General features: G+C 39.2%; 1 protein-coding gene across 1 annotated transcript; it reads left to right on the top strand.

Moving 5' to 3' along the window:
- Positions 1–17,192: 17,192 nt before the first annotated feature.
- LOC139438579 (testis-specific Y-encoded protein 3-like) lies at positions 17,193–21,434 on the top strand. Its single transcript, XM_071213672.1, has 7 exons — positions 17,193–17,539; positions 17,973–18,411; positions 19,935–20,012; positions 20,124–20,235; positions 20,309–20,454; positions 20,547–20,632; positions 21,222–21,434. Exons 1-6 carry the CDS (start codon positions 17,193–17,195, stop codon positions 20,598–20,600), a joined length of 1,176 nt encoding a protein of 391 aa, XP_071069773.1. The 3' UTR covers positions 20,601–20,632; positions 21,222–21,434.
- The last annotated feature ends 1,031 nt before the right edge of the window (positions 21,435–22,465 follow it).

The raw sequence follows: 22,465 nt of genomic DNA, 5'->3' as shown, positions 1-22,465 counted from the left end.
AATTGGGTGGCCTATGGCAAATTAGCTATTATCTGTTTTATCATCTGTAAAGACAGCACAGAAGCTTTTCATTGGGCTGTTGAAAGTATTGAAGTAGGCCATACATATAAAGTGCCTGCATACACAATGTGTGCTAGTTATTAGGACATTAGCTTGGGTGTGGAATTTCAAAATTGAAACTTTTAGAGTGCAAGGATCTCAATATAACCAAAAAAAAAAGTATTGAGAAAACAAGAAATATAGAAAACACTTTTAAAAAATGATCTCAAGAGCAAGCTGTTCTTTACAATTCTCCTCTTTGTTATTCAGGATATTTTTTCACCTAAATGAATCAAATATTGTAATTCTAACAAAACAATTTATAAGGGTAAACCAGTGTCTTTCAATCTTAACCTCCACAGTTTGGAATTCATTAATGTCACTCTGTTTTTTCTAAGATAAACATTATGTTTGCATTTCATTAATTGTTGCTAACATTATATCCACTGGAACCCCTTAAAAACAGTGGCATCAGGAAGAGGCTGTGACTCAAGCAGTTGAGCTCCCATGTACCATATGGGAGGCACTTGGTTCATGTCCTGGGGTCTCCTTGTGAAGGTAGGCTCCCAGCAGCAGAGAGTGGCCAGCCTGCAGGTGCTGCAGACTGCTGGCCCCCGGCCTGCAGGCACCACAGAGAGCTGACTCAGCAGGGTGATGCAACCAAAAAAAAAAGGAAGACAAGTAAAAAACCACAGAAGATGGCGGAGCGAGTGGACACAGAGAGCAAAACAAAAACAAGCCACAGGAGGGGGGGATAAATAAAATAAATACAGATACACAGAAGGATGCACAGTGAATGGACACAGAGAGCAGACAGCAAGCAAGCTGTAGGGGGTGGGGGACAAAAAAACAACTGTGACATCTTTTCACTGCTGTTGTACAAACCAACTGTTCTTAAATTTGCCTTGATCTGGCAACACTGAAACTGCCCCATAATCTTTAATTAGAGAACTAATTCAGGCTTCCCTTGTATTTTTTCCCTTGGACATGAACTTTATTTTATCTCATGGTCTACTAATATTCTTTAGAGAGTTTATATAAATACCCAGCTTTTCAATGCACCAATGTGTTCTAGAATAACAACACAAATTCAGAAATAGTCAGATCACTATACATTAGATTCACACTTGTGGTCATTTGAGGCTTTTTTTGGAACCCCAAAAGTCAAGTCCTTAGAGCTTATCCATTCCTGTTGGTATAAACCTATTGTCTGTATTAGGTTACTTCAGTAGGGCATGGTCCAGAGTGGTCGTAATCCCTAGTGGAGTCCTTTTTAAATCAGATGAATACCGAGAGAGACAGAGAGAAACCCACAGAAGCTGAGAGAGAAAGCACAGGAGCAGAACGAAAGACAGAGGAATCCAGAAGCTGAAAGCTTTGGAACCCAAAAGAGAAGGGAGGGGCCAGCAGACACTGCCATGTACCTTGCCATATGAGACAAATCCAGGATTGCCAGTAGATAGTTTTCAGGATGAAAGCATTGCCTGAGGATGGCTTGATTTGGATATTCTTCCTCAACCTCAAAATGTAAGCTTATAATCTAATAAATCTCCATTTGTAAAAGCCAGTCCATTTCTAGTATATCACAATTTGGCAGTCTAGGAGACTAAGACAATATTCCATTGCTGAATTTTTAAACATCGTGGATTTGTCTGACATTTTTTCCTCCTCTACTGCCATTTTCTGAAACAATTAGTATTATTTTCTTAAGTTTTCTTTAGTAATTTAGTTGTTATCCATAATTTTTAAATACTGGCTATATTTAACAACTGGAATATTAATCAGTATGTCCATACTCATCTCACACACAAAAAAACTGTAAATTTTTCACTCTTATTACTCTTCTATCTTTGAAGTTTTTCAGTCTAGAACTTGCCTTTATACACCTTCCTTCAAATCCCATGGGAGTTGAATATAATGAGACTAATAAATTAGCATCAGCAATAATAGTAGTTATTTTATTGGAGTGCCATGACAGTTTGAAATTCTTTTATGAATCCCCAAAAACAGAAAAATTACATTCTCTAAACTATTCCTGTAGGTATACCACGTGATTGCATTAAATTCAGTTGATGGTTACTTGATAAGTTCTCTTTAGGGCTTTTGATTGGACTATGTCAGTAAGGCATGACTCAGGTTGAGTTTCCACCCTCTTCTTGGGTCTGATATAAAAAGAGACATACACAGAGAAAGAGAGACAGGAAAAGGGAGTTCTGCTATATTTGATCTGGCCATGTGAGAGAGGAACTCAGGATCACCTACAGCTGCGGAAAGGCAGAGAAGGTCCAAGAGATTGACAGAGGAGGTCCAGAAAGTGACAAGCCTTGTGTCTGGTTGCCCAGAGCTGAGCTCCAGGAGACAATAAATACAGAGGGGAAGGCAGAGACCAGGAAGAGATCAGTGGCCATCTTGGTCTTCACAAGACCAGACAACAGGATGGATGAACAGTTGCTGACTTTGGTGAGAAAAGATCTCTGATACTGCCTTGATTTGGACATTTCACAGTCTTAGAAACATGAGCTTTTACCCCAAATAAATTTTCTTTATGAGCCCAACCTATTTCTAATACTTTGCATTGGTAGCCTTTTGGCAAACTAAAATAACTATCAATTAGATACACTTGAAATATTCCTCTCATATTAATAAATATGTCATTGTGAGTGGCACTATCAGCCTAATTTAACAGATGAGGACCATTTCAGAAAAACAAATATATTGTTTCAACTTAGTCATAGTGTCAAAGAAGAAACTTGATCAATTTATTCACACTAAACAGTATGTATTCTTTCTACAACATTATGATAGAAAATTATGTGTAGGTTTCATATTACAGTCTAATACAAGGAGTGGATACTTCCTAATCTTAGCATTATACAGAATGTATATTTGATATTCAAATATTGGATATAGCTAGATGTTGTCTGTTTTTCTTTAAAAGTTCTCTTTAAAGCAAACATTTGGCTTTAGTCAAATTTTGAATAAACAATTTGAACTGGGGAAAATAAAAAATATTAGAACACTGAAGCAAAATATTAAAATGGAAATATCTTTCAAATTATTCATTAATAACAGAATTACACATGTCAAAAGTGGCATCATGGTATTTATATTTCCTAGATGAGAAAACATGAAAACTCTTAAGAATATATTAAATAAAGCATTTCAATTACAAATATAAAATTAAAAGCTTAGTAAGTGTGAATTATGAGCATATTGCATGGAGTTCAATTATTCATATTTCTAACTGCACTATTGAATAATAAAATCAAAAACTCAGATAACCTAGAACAATTGTATTATAGTGGATTAAATCATCCTTATGTTTACTCTAGTAGTTTCACTACATTCAATGTTTACTGAATCAAAATTTACTTCAGCAACATAAAGTTATTATAAATATGCAAATATACTTAATTAGACATATGTTTACAGAAAAATAAAGTAGAAAGTATGGATTTACTAAAGTCCCCTCCATACAATTTTCCTATTAGTAACACTTTCCAACAGTGCTGTATTTCATTAAAATTGACAAAACAATATTACTGTAATTATAGTATCAACTGTAGACTATAGTTTAGTTTATGGTTCATTGTTGGAGTTGCTCAATTCTATTTTGTTCAAATTTTTATTCTGTTAACAAACTTACGGTTTAAAATTTCCCTTTTTTATCACTTTCAAATATACAACTCAGTGGTGTTATTTAAATTCACAAAGTTGTATTATCATCACCACTATCCATTACCAAAGTCCTTCTATCCCCTCAAACAGAGACTGTAAGTTAAGCATTAACTCCCCATTCCCTACCCCACCCAGAACCATGGCAACATTTAATCTAGTTTTGACTCTACTATAGAGAGTTTTTATATGTGGAGAGAGATTTTACACAGTGTATTGTGAGAACACAGGATCAGGCACAACAAAATCTTCCAGCGAATCACTGCTTTATTACTTACATTGCACAGTATGCAAAAGAGTAGGGGAAGAGATCCTATCCTAGACAGTTTAATGAATGTAGAAGCCAAACTGCTCAGGACAGCATTGGTAGATAGAAGCTTCACACGGTCTACGTCATATTGGAGAGGACAGACAAATCTGTGCTCCAACGATGGGGTATTTATATGATCCAAGTGGAAAGGCGGCTACTGAAATTTCCCACCATGATCAGCAGCTGGGGCTCCTTGATCCTCATTTCCTTGTTCAAGACATGGTCATCCCCTTTCTTAGACCTACCATTTCCCCAGACTGCCGAATGGAAACACATTGAAACAATAGAAAAGGAGGTGGGGGGGGGGGGAGGTGGAGGGTGACTAGGAAGGGCTGGTAGATGGCCACTGAGTTTATGTTGGTGACATCCCCAGCACTATAAATATACATATTCATGATATTTCAGATTAGTGGGATAATACATTTGTCTGGTTTATTTTACTCAACATGATGTCCAAAAGGTTTATCCATGTTTTAGTATATGTCAGTCTTCATTATTTTTCAAGGCTGAGTAATGTTCCTTTGTATGCATATACCACTTTTTTTTGTCTTTATTTATTTTTTAAAATATTACATTCAAAAAGTATGAGGTCCCCATATACCCTCCAACCCCCTCACACCACTACTCCCCCCATAACAACAATCTCCTCCATTATCATGAGACATTCATTGCATTTGGTGAATACATCTCTGAGCACTGCTACTGCATATACCACTTTTTGTTTACCCATTCGATGATTGATGGACACTTGAGTTGCTTCCTTTTGGCAATTGTGAATAATGTTATTTTGAGCATCTGTGCACAAATATTCATTTAAGTCTTATTTTACTACATTTAGATATATACCCCGAGTGGGATTGACTGGTCAAAGGATACTTCTCTACTTAACTTTCTGAGGAATTGTCAAACTAACTTCCACAGTTACTGCCATTTTAAATTCCCACCAATAATAAATGAGTGTTGCTATATCTCCATCTCCTCTCCTATGCTTGCAATTTTCAGTTTTTTAAATAGCAACTATTCTGATGGGTTTGAGATGGTATGTTATTCTGGTTTTGATTTGCATTTCCCTAAAGGCTAATAATGTGGAATATCTTTTCATGTGCTTTTAGCCATTTCTTTATCTTCTTTGGAAAACTGTCTATTCAAGTCTTTTTCGGATTTTTACATTGAGTTGTTTGTCCTTTCATTGTTGAATGATAGGAATTCTTTTTTGATATTCTGGATACTGCACTTTTTTTTTTTTTTTTTTTTGGAAAAGCAATTTCCAAATATTTTTGATTGAGTAGGTTGTCTTTTCACTTTCATGATAAAGTCATTTGAGGGACAAAATATTTGAATTTTAATGAAGTCCCATTTATATTTTTCTTCTGTTTTGCTTGTGGTTTGGGTGTTAAGTCTAAGAATCCATTGCTTAACATACTGTTCTGAAGATGTTTCTTAAGTTTCTTTTTCTAGAGTTTTATTGATTGGGTCTTTTATCTTAAGTCCTTGATCAAATTTAGTTCATTTTTGCTGGACAATGTGTTGAAGAGACCATTCTTTTCTCATTGAGTACTTCGTTTTTCATTTTCAAGAAGGTTTTGGCTATACAGAGCCTCTTGGCCCATTCATTTCAATTTGATGATTGACTTCTCTGTTTCTTCAAAGTCAGGTGTTGGATTTCTAATTGGGATTGTGTTGAATCTGCAAATCACTTTGGGTAAAATTGACACCTTAGTAATATTTAGCCTTCCAGTCCATCAATGCAGAATGTCCTTTGATAAAGTTTTGCTTTTGATTTCTTTCAGCATTATTTTATAGTTTTCCGTGCACGAGTTCTTTATTCCTTTGATTAAATGTATTCTCTGATGTGCTGCACCTCAAGGTCAATGGTCCAGAGCATAGCCCATACTCTCCCCCAGTCTGCCCAGTTGGCCTTGGCAGGACATACAATGTCTAGCATCCATCCTCGCAGTACCAAGCAGGACAACTCCCAGTCCTGAAAATGGCCCCGCATCATATCTCTTCCTCCATCTCCCTACCCTCAGCAGGCATTGTGGCCACTTTGTCCACATCAATGCTACAATTTCTTCCATTACTAACTACAATAGTTCTGTAGTAGAATATCAGCAAGTCCACTCCAATCCATACTCTATTCCTCCCCCCTACAGACCCTGCAATGGTTATGTCCACTCCACCTCTATATTGAGAGGGGGTTTAGATTCCACATGGATGATGGATGTAATCCTCCTGCTTGCCGCTATAGGCACCTTCAGCTCCCTGGTGTGGTGACTGACCTTCTTCCTCCTCCCTGTTAGCTGGCCAGATCAAGTCCAGTGAACCAGAGGATAGGAGTTAGAAGTCTGCTGAGGCTCAGGGCCTGGCTGTCACATGGACAGTCCAGAAATTCAGGTCTCCTGAGTATACACTAACCCTAGCACCAACCAGAGTTCCGGTAAAAGTAACAGAAGAGGCATGTGTAAAAAGGCCACATCAGAGTCCAACTCCATCACATTCAGGGACACAAACTCCAAAGTAGGGCCTACTGACATGGTACTGAACTCTAGAGCCATCTGTCATGACCATAGAACCTGTGGGTCTCTGTAGCCCTCAGGAGACCCAGTACCTGGGTTTCTATCTATTTTGGCTGTCACTGGGACCCTCCTAAGGCATGCATAAGTGTGACCCCACTGATGACCTTCTGACTCTTTTTTGGAGACTCATAGCCATATAATATAATTTGTCCTTTCCATTTTCCCCTTTTATTCAGGGTCAAAAAGCAGATTTTAACACCTGATATGACATGTAGGCTGAGATATTCTGCTGGTCTGAGTTGACCCCTTTATTCCAGGTCTTTTTCTAGTTACATCATCTGCTGGTGCTCAGTAGTAATCCCTTGGCACCAGGGAGGCTAGTCCCCTGGAGTCATGACCCACACTGGGGGGAAGATAATGCATTTACATGCTGAGTTTGACTTAGAGAGTTGTCACATTTGAGCAACATGGAGGTTCTCAGGAGGTAAATCTTAGGCACCCTGCAGCTCTAGGCCTAGTTCATATTTCAAGCACACAGGCTCATAAGAATAGTTATCAGTATCAAGGGCTCATTGTTGGACCATCCTTCTTTATTGGTCTTTTCCATAGCTCTTGGGGGATTATTGCTGTTCCATTGGGAATTGTGAGAGAGCTCCCCTGGCTAGGAACTCAGCACTCCCTCAGTTGTCATTTTTAACTGTAACCACTATGAAAATATCCAAACATTTTTATGTACCCTGAATACATGCCCTGGAAAACTCCCTCCCAACCATGTAACCCCCACCAATAACAACCCACCCCTGTGTTCCTCCCCCGCCATAGTTGAACCACTCAGTGGTCCAAAACTTCTTAAAAAATGAAGCCAGATATATTGCCAGGATCCATTAATAGTAAAATGGAATATAGTGATGGGTTTAAAGGTTAGATATAGACTACTTATTAATTTAGAAAAATTAAATAAAGCAAAAACAATTTGGGGTAGCAGATTTATAAAATGAAATAGCTTTGTTTTTAATGTTTTGCCTTTCATCACTGCAATAGGTGTTGCCCTGTATGTACAGTGGCAAGGCAATTTCTTCCATTTCTTCCTCAGTGTCTACATCCTTTCTTCTCCTTTTCTTTTTCCTAATTATTAAGTTTATCTCCACAAAAGTTTTAGATCACAGTAATTCACATATACAGTATATAGTACTCTCACATATCCAACATCAAACACTTTTTGCCTTCCCAAGCAATGATCTTTTTACATGTTTATATTATATTTGCTACAGCAATGTACAGATATTGAAACAATAGCTTTCAAAATGGCTCCATTTGGGTTTTTATTATGGTTTATATTTAGACCATACAATTTTCTAAATTTTTAGTTATATTATGTTTTACATTATGGTTTTCATTTTAGCCTATAGATTTTATACATTGTTGTTGTAATTTACCATGTCCTATATCTAGCATTGCATGATCTTGTGTAACACTTCCATTGTCCCACAGTTACACTGATTCCATCTATATAATACCTCTTTCCCCCTCCCCTCAGGGCCCACAGTGACAATCAATCTTCAGTACTTGAAGGACCATATTCAAAGATTCTTGTAACAATGTTGAGAGCTTGACATACTCTGACTGCCCTAACCCACTGGGAGCCACCAGTTCTCTCGGGAGATACAATTCCTTCTGTTTGAGAATGTTAGTCCTCCCCAGGATGTGGGTATCACTTCATTCTCATTGTATGGGTCTCCACCCAGTGATATAACCCACGATGACAAATGAGCATTCACACACTCCCTAGAAGCCTGCCCTGTGTCAGGTGCCCCACCCCCCTTAAGCATCTGAAACAGGTAACCTTCCTTATATTTTCTAAAGAGTTTTCTCAACATTATAGTTTCAACCACATACCTGACAACCCCCTATGTTCAAATGTTCCCACTACCCTACTCCCAATTTCTTGGGCCATCTGACCTTTCCTTCTATCCCTAGCCCCTCCTCAAGCCCAAAAAGCCCCACCTAAAGGTATCCCTATGCCCCCATTTTATCTCTTCCCTGTACAATTTCTTACCTCCAGCTTATCATAGATTTCACCCAAGTAATAATGTAACAGCCCTTATCTTCTGTGCATTTAGTACCAGTGATTCAAGTTATGTGAAGCAAAGTCTGGGAGAACTGTAAGAATAGACAAATTCATAATTATTCATAGTTTCAACAACTTGTTCTCAAAATTTAATAGAATAAACAGAAAATCTTGAGAATTTTAATGTCTTGAACTATAAACCAACTTGACTTAAAAGACATTTATAAATATGCTATCTAATAACAGCAGAATTTGCATACTTTTAAGTAGAACAATGGAATGGACACTTACCAAGTTATACCCTATTCTGTTCCATAAAACATGATTTAAAGCATTTAAATATATTCAATTAATGTGATGTTTATTCTCATACCATAAGGAAATTAGAAATGTCTAACAGAATGATATCTGAAAAATCTCCAATATTGAAAGATAGGCGCCACACACATGGAGAGCTGATGCAGCAAGATGACGCAGATTCCCAGACTGCTGACAAGAATAGAAGCTGACACAGAGGAAAACACAGTGAATTGACACAGAGAGTAGACAATTTGTGGGTGGGGGAAGGGGGAGAGAAATAAATAAATCTTTAAAAATATATATATATATAGAAAAATATTAGGTAACTCACCACTAAATAACATACAGGTAAATAAGGAATACAAAAGTATTAACTTCCTATTCACTACCCTGAAATCACCCCTAGTAACCTATATCCCTTATTCCGACTCTATATATATTTGTTTATTCAAATTACTGTAAATTAGTAAGATCATACAATATTATTCTTTTGTGTCTGGCTTACTTCACTCAACGTAACATCTTCAAGGTTAACTCATCTTACATGTATCAGGACTTCATTCCTATTTATGTTTGAATAATATCCCATTGTATGTAAATACCAGTATATACTACATTTTACTTATTCATTCTGTGCTTGTTGGACATTTAGGATGCATCCATCTTTTGGCAATTGTAAATAATGCTTCTATGAACATCATTGTGTAAATATCTGTTCAAATACTGCAGAAGATATCTGTCAATAGTATGCAATTTTACCATAGTCTCTCAGATGACCATGGAAATGCACAAGTCAAGGATCCACAGTCAGGCTACAAATAAGGGGCTCTGATGAAGGTCCACTGAAGGTTCATGATGACTTCTGGGAACTGTTGGCTGTCCAAAGACTAGCTGAGAAATTCTCCCTGAATGCTGAAATCACTTTCCCTCTTGAGGCATTCAACTGATTGGATAAAGCATCACTCATTGCTGATGGCAATCTCCCTAGTTGATGTAGATGTAATCAGCTATCTATGCAGTAAAGTCACTGGTGACTAAAGTCTATAAATGTTCTTGTATTACAATTAAACCAATGCTTGCTTGACCAAACACCTGGGCGCATTTACCTGGCCGAGTCAACACATTAGCCTAAAGATCACACCACCCTATTTTTTTTGTCTTTACTTATTTATTTTTTAATGTTACATTAAAAAAATATGAGGTCCCCATATAGCCCCCACCCCCTCATCCCACTCCTCCCCCCATAACAACAACCTCCTCCATCACCATGAGACATTCACTGCATTTGGTGAACACATCTCTGAGCACCGCTGCACCTCATGGTCAATGGTCCAAACCATAGCCCACACTCTCCCACAGTCCACCCAGTGGGCCATGGGAGGATATACAATGTCCGGTAACTGTCCCTGCAGCACCACCCAGGACAACTCCAACCCCCAAAAATGTCCCCACATCACATCTCCCCCTCCCACTCCCTACCACCAGCAGCCACCATGGCCACTTTCTCCACACCAATGCACATTTTCTTCGATTACTAATCACAATAGTTCATGAATAGAATATCACGAAGGCCACTCTAATCCATACTCTATTCCTCCATCCTGTGGACCTTGGAATGTTTGTGTCCACTCCACATCTATATCAAGAACGCCACTGTATTTTTGACATCTTGAATTAGTATGGTATATTTGTTTGAATTCATCAAAGAAAATTTATATATTTGTTCTATTAACTGTAATCCTTCATTTACAATTGAGTTCACAATTTGTGTGTTTCCATCTTAAATTTTATTTTTATTCTAATAACATATGGTAGCACAACATTGTGAATGCAATTAACAACACTGAATTATATATATGAATGTGGTTAAAAGGGAAATTTTAGGCTGTCTATATGTTACAATAATAAAATTGAGGGAAGTGGACGTGGCCCAGTGGTTAGGGCATCCGTCTACCATATGGGAGGTCTGTGGTTCAAACCCCGGGCCTCCTTGATCCATGTGGAGCTGGCCCACGTGCAGTGCTGATGCACACGAGGAGTGCCGTGCCACACAGGGGTGTCCCCACATAGGGGAGCCCCACACGCAAGGAGTGTACCCTGTAAGGAGAGCCACCCAGCGTGAAAGATAGTTCAGCATGCCCAGGAATGGCACTGCATACACAGAGAGCTGACACAACAAGATGACGCAACAAAAAGAAACACAGATTTCCCGTGCTGCTGACAATAACAGAAGTGGACAAAGAAGAGCACGCAGCAAATAGACACAGAGAAGAGACAACTGGGGTGGGGGGGAAGGGGAGATAAATAAAATAAATAAATAAACAAATATATAAAATTATAGATTTTTAAAAGCTAAGATGTAATTGTCATTTTTTAAAATGTCCCGCTCTTAAGCAAAACAAAAAACAACCAAAAAAAAACACAACAGATAAGTATGGTATGGAAGAACCAGAGCAAATGGAATAATTTTCACTATTTTACCTTTGACCCAGTTCTGTTACTTAACAATATTAAGCACACTTTCTATCTATATATGATACTTTAAATGCCAACAACCTTTGTTTTGATAAAGTCAGGTGTAAGGGGCAAAATGTTCTCAGTCTACCAAGTAGTTATTTATGTAGTAATATTTATATGGTAATCCTTCAATAAAGGATCAATGTAAGAATGAATAAATCTGTCTGCTTTTAAGTGTGTAAAATGTAGAAATAAGACCTATGATTTTTATTCTCTATTCTGAATACTGAAAAAATAAATTACATGTGGAATTTATTACACATTATATATTAATCATAAGGATTGAAAATATGGAGCATATTTAAATTGATTCACCTGTCACTATTTTTACTACTAAGCAAATTGTATAAATAAATAAAAAACTGGTGAAATATGCTACTAGGCAAAATGAAAAGAAAATGCATAGACTCATTATCATAAAGCTACAATGTCAAGTACACCAATAAATACTTTCAAGGATGCAAACTTAGGTGCTTTAAATTGCCCAATAAGTTACCTTAAAATCTTGTTATATCTATTTTGTAAAGAAAATAGTTTATAGGCTTATGTAAGGAATGATTTAAAATCATACTTGAAATTAATAAAAATATTCCCATTTATAAATTCCATATAAAATGTTCTGAAAGTAGTTAACTCAATACTTATCATTATTTAAATAATTGGAATAACTTTCTAAATCACAAGAAAATATATTCAAAGTTGAGTGAAATAGATTTAATTCTTTTATATCAAATTTCTATCACTTTCTCTAAGTTGGGAGGCCCGATTTTTTGAAAGGCTCAATAATGCATTGCAAGTTTTCCAAAATACAACCTCAGCAAACAGCTTTGGCTAGCTAAACTGCAATAGCTAATGAAATGCTAATCCCAAAGCTTTCATCAGGCCATATTCCATGCGATTCATTGACTTGTAGAATTAGCATGTTAAAATGCTTCACCATAGGGAAAAAGCATATAACCTAAGGTTAAAGAACAGTCATTTTAACTGTTCTATTTTGGAGTTAATCTCTTTATATAGATACTTATTGACTCACTCATTTATTTACTTGCCAAAGAATTACTTAGCAACCGTCATGTGGTGGGCATTACTTAGGCCTAGATGACCAAAACAGACAATCGTTGCAATCAATTTCCATACATTTTAATAATAGAAACAAATGATATAGAACCTAAAAGTAATGTGTATCATATAAAATGGTGAGACACGTAATAGAAGAAAATACAGCTTGGAAGGGTGCTAAATAACTTCCTTGCTTAGCTTTGTATTGGGCATAACACTGTTACTTAGATTCCCCTCCTTTATCTCTTTTCCTTAGACAGGACCTTTACCTATTCCAGGTTCGTCTGTCCACTTTTGGTCTTGTATATATTAGCACCCTTTAGCTGGTGAAGGCTCTTGATTTCAGAGACATCACATGAGGATCAGATGATGCTACAACAAGGGATGAATGAGATAGTTCTTTGTAGGATGAGAATTAAGCAGCTTTGAAGATAATCCATCTTTCTTTTTTTCAAGGTTCATTTCTCCCTTATACCCTTTAAAGAAAAAACTGTTGTCTTGTGAACAGCTACAGAGTGTTGTAAAGAATCATATCTCATTCTTTTTTTCCCAATTATTTCACTTCCCTTGTTTCATACCCAAAATCCCCTGGGCTTGGACCTCCTAAATTAATTCTTGGCCCTTCAATCATGCTGCAGACTCTGTTTTCTAGCATTCCTATTTTTAGTATGAAAGTAAATAGCATCACCTAGGAACTTGTTAGTAATGCACAATCTCAGGCCTTACCACATACATACTAAAATAGAATCTGGTTTTTAATGTGATCCCCAATAACACGTATGCACAAGTTTAAGAGACACAGTGTTGTTCTACATCCTAGGACTAGTCCATAATAAATACAGAAAGGTAGAGTAAGTGCTTAGGAACACAGAGCAACTTGACATTACCATGTTTCTATTTTATTTTACAAATGTACTATTCTGCAAAGAATTAGGATATTAAAAGAGCTGGTACTTTGATATGCTTAATTCATAAGGCACTATTCTGGAAGACCCAAGCTAAATAATTGATTTCAGTGTTAAATTGGATAATTAAAGAAAACAACACTGATAAGCTCTTATTTCCAGATACCTGAAGGAGATGAAGGAGATAGCAGAGCATTCAATTGAAGGGAAAGAGTTTTACTTACAAGGAGCCTTAAGTTTAAATACCCCTGAGACAGAAATATTGTTTCTGATTAATTTGAGAAAAAATCAAGAATGGTTTAAGGATTGGTGCAGAAGAATGAGGGAGATGAGGTCAGAAATGTGTGAATGATTGTGTATCTGTCTGTGATTGAGGAGAGAAGGGATGCAGATTATGTGTAGCTTTGTATGCCATGCTCAGGTTTTACACTTTTATTTGGAGTGAGATGAGAAGTTATTGGAGTGATTGAAGTAAGAGGAGATATTATAGAAATTATTATTTAAAATAAGCATTTTTAATAGACCTAATGTGGGTAAGGTCTGAAGCAGAAAGACCGGAAAAAAGACTGGAGATTGTTGCAATTATTCTTTTGAGAGATGCTGTTCTCTAAAACACTGTCATAGCAACGAAGAATATGAGAGGCAATTGCATAATGAATGTACTTTGACGATATTGTCAAGAGGATTTCCTGATAGAATGGACATGGGTTATAAAAATGTGAAAGGATCAAAGGCAGCTATAAATATTTTGCCTGAGCAACTGGAAGGATGGAATTGTCATGAACTAAAGTGGAATGTGCAAAATTTATTCACAAAATAAGCCAAGGATTTGGGACAGCCCAGTTATTCATAAACTTAACGTACAATAATTAAAGACAAATGCCTCCATTGGCTCTAGAAATCTTATATTCCCTATGACACCTCATGTGCCCATGCAGACAAATCATGGAAACAGGCATAATCTATTAAAATGGAGAAGCGTTTTGAAAAGATTTTAAATATAGGTTAACATCTTGTTTCTATCACTTTCTTGGTGAATGCTGTGGAACAATTAATGTCTACCCGTACATTTCTTACATTGTAAAATAGGTGTATCATTATTTATTTCTTAGGGAGCTTGAAAAACCTGGAAATGATATCAGCTGGCGTTACTAATTCTCAGTAATCCTTGTATCATAATAGAAGGATGATAAGGAAGCATGTCATCAGATGTGTTTACATTTATGAACTTGGATATTTGGGTAAGGAAAAAATTAAGTTAGAATGGAAACACCATCCACCCTTTAAAATCCTGTTAATAGGAGAAGTAGAAAGAACCATATTTTAAGTGCTTCAAAAATTTTACTATTGTATTTTTCTAGGTTTTCTTAAGCTTTTCAAGTGAAAATTTGTACTCTGTTCTATGTACATCTATTAAAAACATAATTTCCAAGAGCTGTTAAAGTAATCACTGGGCTGGGGAGTAAGAGATACAGATTCTAGTCCTGCCACCTGCATTTGGTCAAATAACTTTACCTCCTTGATTTCTGTTATTTCAACTCTAAAATGAGTTCAATGGACTCAATAGGAGAGCTAACAAAAGAATGAAGATGGACACTACCCATCCCAAATAAATTACAATTAAGACAGCTCTATCCATCTACCACATGGGATCTAAGTCCCATCTCAATCAGAAACAGAGTAGACATCACCATCCCAAAACCCTCAAGCTTGGGAAAGAATGATGGACTAAAGTAGACATATTATTCTATTATAGACATTATTATTCTAGCAATGGAAGAACTTATATCATTGATATAAAGGCAGTGGCCACCAGAGGTTCTGAGGGGGAGGGAGAGAGAAGAATAGGTATAATATGGGGGCTTTTTGGTACATTGGAATTGACCTGCATGGCATTGCAATGATGGATACAGGCCATTATACATTTTGCCAAAACCCATAAAATTGTGTGGGGCAAAGTATAAATGATAATGTAAACTATAGTCCATGGTAAGTAGCAATGCTTCAATATACGTTCATCAATTGTAACACATGAACCACACTAATGAAAGATGTTGTTAATGGGGAACCGTGTGGGAGGAGGAATGGGTGGGGTATATGGGATTCCCCCATATTTTTATGTAACATTTATGTAATCTAAAGCTTCTTTAAAGATAAAATCAGTACATGAATTAATAACAAATAAATGAATAAATAAATAAAATGAGCTTCAAACAGATTATTGTTAGGATACCAACTAGCACTTAATAAAATGCATTGTATGATTTGAGAAATAAAATCTTGGCAAAGAACACGTAATACCTTTGTGAAGGCTGCATTCTTTGGCATTGTATTTTTAAACTGAATGCTCTCTCTGCATAAATTAATCATGTTTGTAAAAGGCAGTATCCTGAGGAGCTGGGGCAAGATGGCATCGATTTACACTCACCACCTCTCTCACACACACAAAAAGATTGAGATCTTGCCTGAGTGAGCTGCTTTGTATTCTTTGTAGGCTTGTATTCTCCTCTGGGTCTCTGCAGACGTAGGTTCCAGTGCCTGGGGATGCATGGAGTTTCTAAATATGATTCTGTCAACAGTCTTTATATGTGGTGAGACGGATGTGGCACTGCGCTGCCTCTGTGTGGATCCTGAGTTGCAAGGGACCCAATAAGGGCGAAGGGTCATGAAAATTGGCCTTCTTTATGGGAAAGATTTCTCCTGCCTATGATTTTTCAGTTTCTTCAAATCAGCATTTGTGGATTATTTTCTGATCTCTGCTGTCCTCCAGCAAGCAGAATTTGGCCTTTTACTCACTCCATCTCTGGGGAGGCTTTTCTAAGAGACTTGTACATTGACATGATGATGACATCACTCCAGAAGTGTTTAGTGCCCCTTATCAGTATTACTAGCCACGACCCAGAATATTATTCCATAGTATACAAACAGGCACTTGTCATTAACCACTTGCCTTATTTCTGCTTAACTCCTTATAAACTATATTCCCAGAAAGACCATGCTTGGGGGGCCAACTGGCAAGAAATTGTCCTAAAGAACTTCATGAGATAAAATGCCATACATGGTTATGTAGCCTCCTTTTATGTTTGCCCATACACTGATAGAGAAAATCAAAAGAATTGTCAGGTCAGAAGAAGAGGACTGTGGATCTTCCTTCTCAGCTTGACAGACCCAGGGATAGAACATATCAGAAGAACATTTACACCCCATTTTAAAAGAAGGGAGGCAAAGAAACGGTAAATTGGAATAGGAGTTAAGATCTTTGCCTGGTTTCCTCAAGTCCTAATGAGATTTGTTTCTCCAGGCTAGCATAATAGTTCCCCAGTGATTTTTCCACAGTATGATCTGGCATGGTGTGGAGACACAATCAAACTTGCCTCAACGTCAATTACACTTTGACCACGAATTGCTGGGTTTTGAATTAATTATCTTAATGCGTTGTTACTTATTACAATTATTTTTGTATAAAGGTAAAAGGAGAGGAAATAAATATTATGGTTTTCTTGGTATGGAATAAAACAGGTTCTGAAAGTATTTTTAGATGAACATCCATTACAGCTGTGTACATCAGGAAGACAGAAAGAAAAAGTAAAAGAAAATGTATGATATGGAAAAATACAATATACTTTTCAAAACTCCTTCCAGCCAGTCTTGGACCTTGTCCCCAAAGCGTCTTCTTTCCTGAGCGGCGACAGTTTTTCCTTTGAGGGATTTAGGTCACCAGCTTGGAAGAATCTACTCCGTCCTTCTCCCTCACGTTATAGGAAAGAGTGCAGGACCTGTGACCCCATGATCTTGGGTTCCATATGCGTATGCTTTCTGTGCACTACTTACCGTCACGATCTCTCTCCACTGAAAAACGAGCAAGGAGAGACATTTGTGTAGGTCGAGCTAACGGTGCCCACAATAGGAAACGTGAAAGAGGAAGAACAGGGCGCCTTTCCGGGCACCGGCTCGGCTGCCAGGGCGCAGTTTTCCCGGCTCCGCTTAGGTTTTGTGGGCGGGATAATCGCTGCGGGCAGCCAGATCCTGTATGGCGGGGTCTGCCTCCATGGCTTAGGAAATTCCGCCCCAGAACCAGCCGGGGTCCCCGCGCGGGCCCTGACCTGACCTTCACTGAGCGCCACGCACGTTCCCCACCAGCCTGCTGGAGGTGAGCAGCGCCCTGCAGACTCGCTCCCTCGAAGGCTGGGCTGCGGGTTGCAGGCGCAGGCTTTGCTCCAGCCCAGTGTGAGGGCGGGGCAGGAGCGGGGAAGGGCAGGAGCGGGAGGGGCCAGGGCTCTGCGCCGCTGGAGGGGGGGGGGGGGGGGGGAGCGGCGTGGGGCGTGGAAAGCGCGGCTTTCCCGCCACTGGCCGTCTTGCCTTCACCAAGCGCTGCGCATGCGCCCAGCTCCAAACGCCACAGGCTGCCGGGGCCCACCCGCGTAGCTAGGGGGCGCTGCTGTACCCGCGGGCTTGGCCTGGGGAGAGCGTGTGCGGGGTCTTTCCCTGCACCGGCCCGGGCCACATGGCGAGTGAAGCGGGTCCCGGCGAAGGCCCGGCTCCCCAGGCACGCTCAGAACAGTCCCCACAGAACTGCAGGGCAGGGGCGGAGGCACAGGCCCCAGCTGGAGGGATGGAGACGGGAGAGGCGCCCTGCGAGGAGGCCGCGGTGCTCTGGGTGGAGGAGCTGCCGGAAATGGCGGTGCTGGAGTGGAGAGTGGAGGTGGTGATGGAGGACATCGTGCGGGAGAATGTAGTGGCGGTAGTGGAGGGAGTGGCCGAAGAGCAGGAGCGAGAAGCGAGCAGAAAAGCCTGGAGGAGGGGCAGGAGGAGTGCGGGCGGGCCCAGCCAGGGTATGATGCGGAGGCGGCCCAGACATCAGTGGAGGCGCTAGAGGCCCTGCAGTTAGAGCTGAGCAGCGTGAAAGTCCGAACCAACCGGGCCTTTTGCCGGCTGAAGCACAAGCTGAGGCAGGCCTTTAAGCCGCACCTGGAGCGCAGAAGCAACATCATTGAGCGTATTCGTGGCTTCTGGTTCAAAACCGTATCCTTGTACAACTGCGTTTAGCTAAACTCCAAGAGCAGAAAAAGCTCCTTTCTGGTGATAGAAGTGGTTTCTTGAAGGCAGGGAGGGGGTTTGACTGAGGAGACACAAGGAAACTTTTGGGGTGGTGAAAATGTACTAAATCCTGTTTTGACTTGTGATTATGTGGGTTTGTACAGTTGCGGAAACTGAACAAACTACGGGTTGTGCATTTTATTGTATGTTAGTTATACCTTAATAAAAAAGATCATAAGAGCCTAAACAAACAAACAAATCGTATCCTTAGTACAGTTCCAATGGGAGTGGACTAGGCAAGAGGATGGGGGAGGAAGTCAGGGCTGAGGAAGGAGGCAATCCTGTGGGGGGATGGAATACTTATTGAATTAAGTGTATCGAGTGAAGCAAATGGCCACCTTCAGCACTTGCAGAAGTTTTGATGAATCCGTAACTTTTCAGCAAAGCACAGGAATTTTTCCTGGTGGTAAATATATATATATATATATATATATATATATTTTTTTTTTAAGTCTATTTAGGTATTTAATTCCCCCCCTCCCCCCCTCTGTTCTCTGTGTCTATTTGCTGCGTCTTTTTCTTTGTCTGCTTCTGTTGTCAGCAGCACGGGAAGTGTGGGCGGCGCTGTTCCTGGGCAGGCTGCATTTTCTTTTGCGCTGGGCGGCTCTCCTTACGGGACGCACTCCTTGCATGTGGGGCTCCCCTACACGGGGGACACCCCTGCGTGGCACGGCACTCCTTGCGCACATCAGCACTGCGCGTGGACCAGCTCCACATGGGTCAAGGAGGCCCAGGGTTTGAACCACAGACCTCCCATGTGGTAGACGGACACCTCCCATGTGGTAGACGGACACCCTAACCACTGGGCCAAGTCCGTTTCCCCATATATATTTTAATAGAATTAAGAATAACATAGAAGTTCCGTAACACATTTCACATTTAAAGAACCGATATTTATTAGCGTAACTGAATAGAGATTGGTTCTGTATGGCAATCTTTATCATTTGTCCTGGCCTATTACTGCCGGTACCTGCCTGCAAACAACAGGTCCTCAACACATAGATTCCTTTTCATACTAAGCATTGTGTCTTTGTGGGCGCATTTTGACACCATGCAATATACTCGGCTTATAAATGGCTTCCCATTCATCAGATGGTCCTTTTAGAACTCTAATCATATACTCTTGCTTCACTTTAGAATCCAGAGAAGCTTATCTAAGATTCATTGCCTCAAGTAAACATCCCCAAATTTTCACTGGTTAATCAATGATTGTCCTCAAAACATCCATTTTCAGGCATGACACCTGTATGCGTACAAAAATTAAGTTCAGGAGCTCTCAGAAAATAGGATATAAGGAGGCTTTTAAAGAAGGATGGAGGTTGACTGAGATAAACTAGCAATAGTAGTTTTCTGGGAAATGTGTCTTCCTACTTCTGATTGCTTTCCAGGTGTGTTGACCATTTTTACCCTTGCCATCCTCGTGTATTTGACTCCTTAACCCAGTGCAGATTCTGAACCATCCTCTGATGTCAGCAATGATCAGCGACCAGGATCAGGATATGCTCAACTATATGATCAGTTTGAAGGTAAGAGATGGGATGCTTAAAGTATAGGAATAAGTGAGGGGAGAACTTATTAAGCATAGAATCAGGCAAGGCCTGGAGTGATTTTTCCTGTCTCCGCTTTTCCCTGTTCAGGTAGAAGAGTTCATCCATCCTACAAATAGTTGCAAAATCATATTTTTCTTTGGGAGAAACCCTTACTTCCAAAATGAAGTGATCACTAAGGAGTATGACATTACTATCACTGGTAAGAGGTCGTTCTGTGGGTAGTTTGGGGAACTGGTGAACAAGACCCTCTCCCTATCTTCTTCTTTCTACAGGATATAAGGCATCTCATTCCACTCCAATCCAATGGCTCGGTGATTATGAGTGCCAGACCAACAGCTACAGTAACTCCAATACCAGCCTTAACTTCTTCAACTGGTTGTCTGACCATAACTTTGCAGGATCTAATAGAATTGCTGAGGTAAGTCCCCTAAGGGCAGTATCAGAAATGGCCTTGGTGGGTTTCCAAGATCCGTGGGGGATGCTGGCTCATTTGTCTTTGTCCATTACCAGATCATCTGTGAGGATCTCTGGCTGAATCCCCTGCAGTACTACCTAAGGATATAAGAGACAAGAAGAGGGAACAGAGAGGCAGACAGGTAAGGATCTCAAGTAGGGTGGTGATGGTGGGGAATAAATGTGTTTTGAAGCTGCTTTCTTCTGGTAGAGGAATAGACAGTAAAAGTAAGTCATAGCGTAACTCCAGGTCAGTAAGTAGTTACCCTATAAGGGATACTATAGTACAAAACTGCTTATGGGAGAGAAAGCTAAACAAGGTAAAGGAGAATGACTGGAATGGACACTTGATGCACGTGATTCATCATCTCCACTTCTTTGAAGCATTATTCCACAGGTATGGGCTCATGCTTTGCTCCTATATTTAGGTTTGGGGCTCTCTTACCTCTATAAAATTTACGAGTCTTTATGGAATTGATCCTATCTTTTTGATTGCCACAGTGTTTTTTTAAAGACTCACATGTACTCATATCGCACAGCCATACAGAGAATTTAGGCAATATTGCATAGATTGTGGAGGACAATTTTAAACTCTGAGGTACAATTTAAAGATATCAAAGTCAGTAAAATGTGGACAGTCCAGGAGGACCAAGATACTTTGACCTAACTACTTAATTTTAATTTTGAGAAATAGCAATTTAAATATCTTTTATGCGTGTGTGTGTTTTCCAGGGACTGCCCCCCTCTCTTGGATCCGGAGAGAGAAAACCATCAAACTTTACTAAAATAGCAGAAGACCACTTCAGATGCAGGAAATAAGTAATCAACCCCCATTCTCTTACAAAATTGAGAAATGAAGAATGAAGCTAGTGGTGGAAAATACAAAGAATGAGTTTGCTTAAACATGGAATGATAATACTAAGTAACAATAAACACCAAGAGGTCCAAAGTATGTATCATTGTGCATATTTGTGCTTCTTTGGAGTGGATTCAATGGGAAAAAAAAAAACCTCTACTTACTTCGGGCATTTTTATTTCATACCTAGGAAGTAGAAGTCTATGAACTTTCACACCTATAAAGGTGGAGAGAGAGGAAGTAACATACCTTGGAATTCCAGTTGGAAACACAATTTTTCCTACCAAGTCAGATGTTAGGTAATAGGGGAATAGAAAAGAGTGGCCCATTAATTGTAGGCTTATTATTTTCACAAGGAAAGTGAGAGAAGGTGAAAATAAGGGCTTCATGAGAAAGGGGATCACAGTCCGATAAGACCTAGAATCTGTGCTATGTTGCTTGCATAGAGCTTACCTGATACAGCTATTTCTCATACAAATTAATGGCAGGATGGAGGAAATGTTAACACTTCACCTTTGAACAAAATGTTTTCCAAATCTATATTAATGCAGAACTCTTGGCATGCTAATAGTTGCACTGTCAGTACCAGCACTGCCAGCATATAGGTGTATACCTTGAGGCAGGGAACGTGGAGAAAGAACACTTCCATGAGAAAGTGATAAATGTGCTACTGGATTTCTGGCTTAAGTAACGAAATGAAATGGGGAACTGCATTAAAGAAGTAAGTTTCCTTGTGATAGTATCTCAGATGAGTTCCTGTGCTTCTCTCAGACTTTATTTTGGGACAAAAATAGACTCAGGCAGAATGAACTTGGTAAATTCACAAATACATTTATCCTGGTGTACTCTTTACACAACATCCCCAGATGTAGACCCTTTTATATTAGCCCTCTTTTACAGATAGGATTAAACTTTGGTCCAAGCTTCCCATTAGGTGATGCACTCAAAAGTTTAGGATAACTGAGACTCAACATAAGAACATTTCTTCCCCATGAAATACTGAAACTAGTTGACTTCTATTTCCTGAGTGGTTTTTGACTCAAAATCTTTCAAAGACAGGACCTGTCCATTTGGTGACTCTTCCCTTTCCTAGGTCATCTGTGTCTTCTGACTCAAGCCC

The sequence above is a fragment of the Dasypus novemcinctus genome (genome assembly GCF_030445035.2).
Source record: "Dasypus novemcinctus isolate mDasNov1 chromosome Y unlocalized genomic scaffold, mDasNov1.1.hap2 SUPER_Y_unloc_1, whole genome shotgun sequence".
Taxonomy (NCBI): Eukaryota; Metazoa; Chordata; class Mammalia; order Cingulata; family Dasypodidae; genus Dasypus; species Dasypus novemcinctus.
The sequence above is the reverse complement of the archived record's forward strand: the minus strand, read 5'-3'. Positions and strand labels throughout refer to the sequence as shown.

Coding starts and splice junctions, on each gene's coding strand:
- LOC139438579 (XM_071213672.1), top strand. CDS start 17,193: ATGCGTATGCTTTCTGTGCACTACTTACCGTCACGATCTCTCTCCACT. Junction 18,412..19,934: donor GTGGCTTCTGGTTCAAAACC/GTATCCTTGTAC, acceptor AACCCAGTGCAG/ATTCTGAACCATCCTCTGAT. Junction 20,236..20,308: donor GTATGACATTACTATCACTG/GTAAGAGGTCGT, acceptor TTCTTTCTACAG/GATATAAGGCATCTCATTCC.